This window comes from Salvia miltiorrhiza, chromosome 6 (assembly GCF_028751815.1).
Source record: "Salvia miltiorrhiza cultivar Shanhuang (shh) chromosome 6, IMPLAD_Smil_shh, whole genome shotgun sequence".
In the NCBI taxonomy this organism is placed as follows: domain Eukaryota; kingdom Viridiplantae; phylum Streptophyta; class Magnoliopsida; order Lamiales; family Lamiaceae; genus Salvia; species Salvia miltiorrhiza.
The window spans coordinates 21,269,418-21,277,815 of NC_080392.1; the positions used below are offsets into that span (position 1 = coordinate 21,269,418).

Sequence of the window (8,398 nt, forward strand, 5' to 3'; positions counted from 1 at the left end):
TTAATCACTTAAGATTGGAAACCCATACGCTCTTTTCCAAACTTGATGGAATTCCTTTGAAATTAAATGCTTACACATAAATGTAATGGGCAAAATTCGTATAGCCCATTTAAATAAATACTCATGGTCCAAATAATCAGCCCAATCCAAAAAACGAGTTAATTCTAATTAATTCGGCCCATACATCGGGTCATTAAGGCCCACCCGCACTAAACCCTACAGAGGGCAGCGACTCAGAGGAGAAAGCAGGGAAAGAAGACGATCCCGGAAATATCGGAACAACTAGGGTTTCACGGACGTCCCGGAAAAACCCTAGCCGTCAAGACACCATACTATATAAGACAATTAACTAGGTCACTCGGCGCATCGAATCATTCACACCTTAACGCATTCTCTCTGCCTTCTCTCCTCACACGCAGTACTCCGCCTCCACGCTCTCAATCTAGGAGATCCCAGCGACCAGTTGATCCAGGACGCCACGGCGACCCCGGCTGACCGCTGAACGACTCTCTGATCCACTAACCCGATCGATCCGATCTAGTCGTCCTTTTTAATATATTTTGATTCTTTTCAATACGTTTTCTTGTACTGTTACTGACTTGAGCGTCGGAGGCCCTTCCATCGACACCCCCACCGGTGTTCCTAGAAGGGCTCTAACGTATCTGTGGTTTCAGGTTGCTAGTGCCCACCGTCCAGGACGACCCCGACGTCCCTGTACGTAGTTGTTGGACGTACCCCCAACAATAAATATATAACCATTTCCGACTTAATTAAATTTTGTCAATCATGTACTACATTACATCAAAATAAAACTAACAAAAAATAAATACGTAATAAAAGGGAAAAACAAAAAGTGCCATAAGAGATTCATTCACCAACATTCTAAAGGGATTAACTGAATTCCCTTGATTGCATAAAATTCCTCGTTACTTTTAATCTAGATTTCACGAGAGTAACTCGGTAAACTGTTACTCGGTGCTTTTGGGCCGTCTAAGTTAGGCTTATCCACCATTGCGCTAAAAAAACTTCCCCCGGTTTTCGTCGGCTGTGGAAGTTGAATTCGACTTTCACTGTTTTCAGGAATTTCTTTAAATAGTGTCATTACTCGTGCATAGTTGAAAATACGGAATAAAAGGAAAATAAAACATGTGCCATAAAATTCGTCGTTACTTTTAATCTAGAATTCACGAGAGTAACTCGATAAACTTTTACTGGGTGTTTTTTTACCGTCTAAGTTAGGCTTATCCACCACTTCGCTGAAAACACTTCCCCCGGAGTTCGTCGGCTGTGGAAGTTGAATTCGACTTGCACTGTTTTCAGGAATTTCTTTAAATAGTGTCGTTAGTCGTGCATCGTTGAACTCACCTTCTTTCATATACACACACATTTCGGGACGAAGCTAGGAAAAATGGAAAAAGTGACAGAATAAAATTTCAAGATTATAGTTGGGCAATGTAAAAAAATTTACATAATTACAAATGTTTACCTCAGCTATTGAATCCCAAGTTTCCTTTGAAGCATTGACCACATTTTTCGCAGTATCATAAACAAAATTTGGTTGATTAATCAACCAAATGAATTGATGATATCGATTTTCCCATTCTTGCACTTTCATATGGTAGTCCTCAAGAGAGATGTCGATATGCAAGTGGTCTCGCATCTCCATTTTGACTCCAAATAAGAGATGCATATTGTGTGAAGAAGGGCCTGGTATCCAAACACCCTCCCAGCGTTTGTACTCCAATTTTCCTAAAACAAGTGACTCAACAGAACGAGTCCACTCCCCGTAATAAAATAGAACGTTTTGTGAGATTGGTTTTGCACGAGGCATTTTCAAACTTTTTTTGGGAATTTTTTGTGTTTAGTAGTCTGTCCTATGAGGCCACCATTTATACTGCTTTCAAAGCCAACGACACAAATAGGCAAATACTCATTTTCAAAGACAAATAAAATAGCCCTGCACAAATAAATAAAGAGCATTGCACAAAATGACATACAATAAAGAATCTTATGTTTCAATGTCTGCCATCATTGGTAATAGAAAACTGTAAAAGAGGCTCATTTTTTTGGAATATTTCATAAATCTTGACAGGAGATCATTACAAATTGGAAAAAGTGGATCTCCACACTATTGGACCGACTCGACCGACGTTCCTAAAGCTACTCAAAGTAAATCCAACTTTTGAAAAGTAACTACATTACAACAACACATGAAACAAAGATAAATATGTTGGATTAAAGCACGACAACATTGTCCCTTCACACACATGCTCCAATTAGTCTGAATTGGATTCGAACTCAGGTTCACTCTCGTCATAATCCAGATATTTGAAGACTTCTTCGTGAAACAATTTGGCCAGTGCAACATAATGTGGCTCCCCTCGCTCCCTATAAAGCATTTGTGTAGAATTGGTCTATATTTCAACAACGGTATACAAACAAACCAACAAGGAATCATTAGTTGCAAAATAGAACAAACAAATATTCATAAACAAAAGTAAAGTGTAAAAGATTACCTCCTGAATTCTCCGCCAAGTCTCATCGGAGGCCCTCACTGTGTTGCTAAGGTCATCCCAAAAGACTCCCTGTTCGTGCAAAAGAGACACCCAAGCTTGATACCTGGTTTGAAGATAATCGATTTTCGAAATATAGAAATATACACCTTCTTTCATGTTGAATTGTGCATTAAGCGTTTCTTGCACTTTTACAAGGAAGTCACATGACTTAGGAAGTCCTTTTGGGTTACCCTTTGAATCGCTTTCGGAAACGATTAATTCCATTAGCTTTGCTTCCATTGCTTCTGACCATACATTATCATACAAAGTAAAGGTAGACATTTTTTTGGGGAAGATTTTTGGGTTCACAGATTTCATACATTGACATGATAATGGTTACATATAAATAATATTTAGGGGTGGATAAAGGTTCACGAGAAAGCATTATAAGCTATACTGACAACCATTTTAACACATCTACAATTATAGGTTACATATTTCAAAGAACTAATAATATGTGACAAGTCCTTACTAGCATATCACTCACATGTCCTTACTAGCCTGCCACACACCCACTCACATGGTCAAATTTATTCAAACCAATCACATGTGAAACAAACGTTTTTCTGCCACTAATTCACAAGTTGTTTAAAAAAATTTCAGAAATATACTGCCACAACCAAAATAGCTCAATGAAATTTAGTCCAACACTCACATGTCAAATAACACAGGTGAGTGGTAGTGATTCAGCATATTTAGTCAATGGTAGTGATTCACCACTCACATGAAATTTAGCTCAAATGAAATTTAGGCCACAACTCACATGTCAAATAAACCAGAAATATGAACAATGCACATAACCTATTACATATCTAATTTTAGAGAGACACCACAATTTAATAGATTCACAAATGGTAAAGAGATTTATGGATTAAAATTCAAAAATGTTAAGCCCTAAGTAATCGATCTCCTTCAGTCTTTACGCCCTAAATTAACTACAAGCGGGTGGTCTTTGTAAATATAAAGGAAAAAAAGACGGTACCGTTTTAGCTATTTAACATGACTGGAGACAAATATTAGTCCTTAAAACCATTCCAATAAGAAGCATCCGTTTCCTACAAATATCGAAACAAAAAACTATAAGTAACAAAAACAACGCCGCATTATTAATGGAATCAAACATGGGAAAACAACTTAAACAACACAATCCATTAAGCCACTTACAGTAATGTTTTTGGTTTGGGAAACAGATTGGCAGCGGACTTTCAAACTTGGCCCTCGCTGTTGGATTCCTGAATTTTGGCTACAATGCAATTTCTCATTCTGTGAGAGGTCGAAGTTGGACACTGAATCATCATCTGTGAAGGACATTAAATCAAAAAAAATTATATATATATTAGATAAATGGATTTCAAAGTGTCAATAAAATATAGTAATTAGGTTGCAAGTAATTTACAAAGTGCAAGACATTACCCAAACAAGTTCGCTTCTTTGAACTGTCTGCACCACGTTTGGGACGAGGCAAATCCCAATGTCGACGCAAACGTTTTGAAGGGAACTTTCGCTTTTTCGGTGTTCGCGGGTTTTTAATATTGACAGGTGCTGAATTGGTCCCTTGACTTCCACGATCATGACTCGATTCGGGCCTTGCAGATTTCAATCTGTCAACTTCTTTCACACATTTCACCACAAATTTACTGATTACATCCCGGCAGATCTTATCTCCCTTGCAGTCCAACATCATGTTGTAAAGAATTTTCATATGATGGTTAACAAAAACCATATTTCCAATGTTATCCACTGCTACTTGGTCTGCTAAATTTTGTTCACAGGGTAGAATTCTATTCTTTGCATCCTTCCTCCACCTATTAAGAATGAATTGGGCAGGCAAACTATCTATATTCAACAGCAAGAAAATCTTCAGTATATGGCGACACAAAATACCTTCAGCCTCCCACATTCGACAAGAGCATGTAGCATTACTTGTAGGACGTGTAAAATGAACAGTTCGAAGGCCATTCATTGATGAACTGGACAACACTCCGTAAACTAACTCATCACCACCAAAATCATAAGGGTGCTGAATAATCTTCACATTCAACGAATGAGCCACCTCGCATTCAAACGTTTTGTACACATTGAGCGTGTACACACTCGCAGCATTTCGGAGAAAATTATTATTTTGGATAAATTGCCCAGGGACACCACGACACATAGTATCCTCTTCAGATTCTCGCAAACGCCACTCATGTAGTAGTCTTTCGTATTGGATCACAAACTCATGCAGAGAGGTTGTAGCAGAACATATACCTTTCAAAACCTTCTTCGTCACCTCACTCCTTGAGGTGGCGTGTAAGCCGGCTGTGAACTTGTCATTGGTAAAGACAGAAGCCCAACGCTTTCTCAAATTATACATGTTGCGAAACCATCGATTCTCAGTGAGCTCATAATCTTTAATCATTGCCTGCCAAGTAGAATCAAATTCAGCTTCGTTCTCGCAACCGTTCATACAAAAATACCATGTCTTCTTGAAAGCTGCGTTACCATTTAGAGCACCAAAATGAGACGGAGCATTCTGGTTTATGTGCCATTGGCACAAACGGTGACTTGCAGTCTGAAATGTATAATCTAAACCGTTCATGAGTGCTTGGCATTGATCTGAAAATATAATCCCAGGCTCTTTACCGTGCATCGACTCCAAAAAACTATTAAACAACCACTCAAATGATTTAGTTGTTTCATCAGACAAGAAGGCCATGCCGAACAAGACGTTGTTTCTATGGTGATTTATACCAACAAAAGGTGCACAAAACAGATTATACTTATTGGTTCGGTAGGTGGTATCAATCGACAAAACATCCCCAAATACCTCATAATCAACAGCACACCGGGTATCCCTATAAAAAAAGTTCATCAACCGGCCATCATCATCAAGGTCTACATTCCAATAAAAGTTAGTCTCACTATTTCCCTTGCCAATGAAATACTTCAATAATGCATTTGCATCTCCATTCTCAAGTTTCGTTTGCTTTTTGGATAAATTTACATGTGCATATGCATCCTTTTTGGTAAATCCTACATTCAGTCGTCCACCGGCTTCTTTTTCCATGAACCTATAGGCACTACTGATCTTAATTCCAACTGACCTAAGAGCGTCTAATACAGATTTCTTGGCATGTGACATCTGTCGAGCCGACCTCAACGTATAACACTGATCAGGTGACACTAATTCATGGTTGTGTTGGTTAAAAAAAACAGTTACAGTCCATAGGCCTTCTTCCCCTCTAACGACTCGCAACCTTGCCTTACAATTCGTCCGACTAACTTGCTTCTTGTAACAAGCAATTCGGCCAACCGAACGCTTATTATCTGGATACCCTTCACAAGAACAATGATAAACTTTTAACCGAAGATCATCACTATTATCGAATCTTTTTTGGCTTCCCTTCTTAATACTAAATCCACTTAAAACACCATATTGTAAGTACAAAATATAAATCACATCCAAACTATCATAAACAACACCAACCTGCAATTTTTCCCCAAGTTCATTTCTTATTGCCTTATATGACTCAAACTCCAGATGGAGATCTGATTCTATAATCTCTTCAGACAAGCTACATTCATTGCCCTCAAAATCATTCTCAATTTCTTCATCATCAAATCCGTCATCAGTAACATTCAAATCAATAACCATAATGCAGAAATTAACTAAATCCCAGAAATTCTTATTCACAGATATGTATCAACATAATAGTGTCACTGCAGAATAACTCCAAGGCAAGATACACGACAACAAATTACCTACAAAGATATGATTCCAATTAATACATGTAATTCAATTTTCTGGTAATAACACATAAATCTATAGAACAACACCAAAGAATATACTTAATTCTATAAATTTATAGCGGTAATTTACAAGAACTTCATTCCCATTCAGACAAGCATTTAATTTACCCGATATTAACAACAAAATGAGGAAAAAATTGGATAAAAATGAACTTAATTTTCCAAAATAATTCCGGGCATTTAGAACCCCATTAAAAATTACCAAACTCCGGCGAAAGAAGAACTGCTATTGGCGTCCTCGTACAAATTTGTACTGTAAGCTTCATTAATTTTGATTCACTTCAGGCAACCCAAAATTGAACAATGCCATTTTTCTCCGGTACCTCGCAAACACATTCCGAAATGCTGACCAAATAAGCCCGCAAAATAATACGAAACAATATATACATATCTATTTCCACGGTTCCAATTATTACCTTTCAAAAAGAAAAAGATGGAAGAATGTAAATCGATGAAGGATCGGCAACAAATTAACGAGGATAACTGGTCACAGTTGCGGTCGATGCAAGAAAGCTTCAAAATTTCAACGTTAATGGCGATTTTAAAACTTGTCTGATGTACCAGCGTGCCCTGTAAGCTTCAATTTCAAAAAAGCGCTGCAGAAAAACATGAACAGTCTATATCCTGGGGGGAACCGGGCTCAAGGCTGGTTTTTGGTAAACAAAAAATCGGTACTGAATTCAAATAAAACGGAGGCCACGTGTTTCAATCCGAGCGGTGGCCCTCAGTGAGTATGACCTAGCATAGACTTTACCCAGCTTGGCTAATGTGTCGAAATAATTACTCCAGCCTGGTTCGAAATATTGAGGACGTTCTGCCTCTTCTCGTCTGATTCTCGCTCTCACATCTCATGATCGGACGGAACAACGATCCTTGCCGTTTCACCGTCTCATGATCGGACGGTGCGGTTCGGGTTCTGGCTTCGCCAAAAAGGGGGATGGTCGTCGGCGATTGTTGCCCAGGGTTTCTCAGGCGGCGCCGCGGTGCTTGCGTCAATTAGGGATCTGCGGTTCACACGTGGTGCCGCCGCTCAATCGACGGTGGCGGTAACTAAGATGGAAACGGAGTCGAAAGAGAGGGGGGTGAGACCGAGCGACGATTTTGCTGGAGGTCGAAACTGGAAGCGATGGTTCTCTCTCTCTTCGAGTATTATCCCGGCTTGATTTTTCATGGGATATCGCCGGAGTACCTAGAGCAATTATAAAAGAGAGGCGAGTTCGATGAGCTGTGACAGCGGGGCCTTGAATGAGAGCTCATTTTGTTTTTTGTTGGGCAGGTGTTTGCCTTCATTATTTTTACTTGTGGGAAAAACCCTTTCAATGTATTCAAAAAGTAAAAGGAAAAAAGGGGGAGATATGATCTCCATTCTCAAGTTTCGTTTGCTTTTTGGATAAATTTACATGTGCATATGCATCCTTTTTGGTAAATCCTACATTCGGTCGTCCACCGGCTTCTTTTTCCATGAACCTATAGGCACTACTGATCTTAATTCCAACTGACCTAAGAGCGTCTAATACAGATTTCTTGGCATGTGACATCTGTCGAGCCGACCTCAACGTATAACACTGATCAGGTGACACTAATTCATGGTTGTGTTGGTTAAAAAAAACAGTTACAGTCCATAGGCCTTCTTCCCCTCTAACGACTCGCAACCTTGCCTTACAATTCGTCCGACTAACTTGCTTCTTGTAACAAGCAATTCGGCCAACCGAACGCTTATTATCTGGATACCCTTCACAAGAACAATGATAAACTTTTAACCGAAGATCATCACTATTATCGAATCTTTTTTGGCTTCCCTTCTTAATACTAAATCCACTTAAAACACCATATTGTAAGTACAAAATATAAATCACATCCAAACTATCATAAACAACACCAACCTGCAATTTTTCCCCAAGTTCATTTCTTATTGCCTTATATGACTCAAACTCCAGATGGAGATCTGATTCTATAATCTCTTCAGACAAGCTACATTCATTGCCCTCAAAATCATTCTCAATTTCTTCATCATCAAATCCGTCATCAGTAACATTCAAATCAATAACCAT

At 38.8% G+C, this 8,398-nt stretch overlaps 3 protein-coding genes across 3 annotated transcripts; all 3 read right to left on the reverse strand.

Annotated features, from left to right (window-relative positions):
- Positions 1-1,994: 1,994 nt before the first annotated feature.
- LOC130987457 (uncharacterized) lies at positions 1,995-2,949 on the reverse strand. Its single transcript, XM_057910988.1, has 2 exons — positions 2,517-2,949; positions 1,995-2,414 (listed from the first exon to the last, which is right to left on the reverse strand). Exons 1-2 carry the CDS (start codon positions 2,871-2,873, stop codon positions 2,277-2,279), a joined length of 495 nt encoding a protein of 164 aa, XP_057766971.1. The 5' UTR covers positions 2,874-2,949; the 3' UTR covers positions 1,995-2,276.
- Positions 2,950-3,906: 957 nt separating this feature from the next.
- LOC130990633 (protein FAR1-RELATED SEQUENCE 5-like) lies at positions 3,907-6,192 on the reverse strand. The gene has a single exon (XM_057914857.1). The coding sequence runs from the start codon at positions 6,190-6,192 to the stop codon at positions 3,907-3,909; it is 2,286 nt and encodes a 761-aa protein (XP_057770840.1).
- Positions 6,193-7,672: 1,480 nt separating this feature from the next.
- Positions 7,673-8,398, reverse strand: LOC130990634 (protein FAR1-RELATED SEQUENCE 5-like). The gene has a single exon (XM_057914858.1). The coding sequence runs from the start codon at positions 8,396-8,398 to the stop codon at positions 7,673-7,675; it is 726 nt and encodes a 241-aa protein (XP_057770841.1).

Coding starts and splice junctions, on each gene's coding strand:
- LOC130987457 (XM_057910988.1), bottom strand. CDS start 2,873: ATGAAATCTGTGAACCCAAAAATCTTCCCCAAAAAAATGTCTACCTTT. Junction 2,415..2,516: donor CTTGGCGGAGAATTCAGGAG/GTAATCTTTTAC, acceptor GTTGAAATATAG/ACCAATTCTACACAAATGCT.
- LOC130990633 (XM_057914857.1), bottom strand. CDS start 6,192: ATGGTTATTGATTTGAATGTTACTGATGACGGATTTGATGATGAAGAA.
- LOC130990634 (XM_057914858.1), bottom strand. CDS start 8,398: ATGGTTATTGATTTGAATGTTACTGATGACGGATTTGATGATGAAGAA.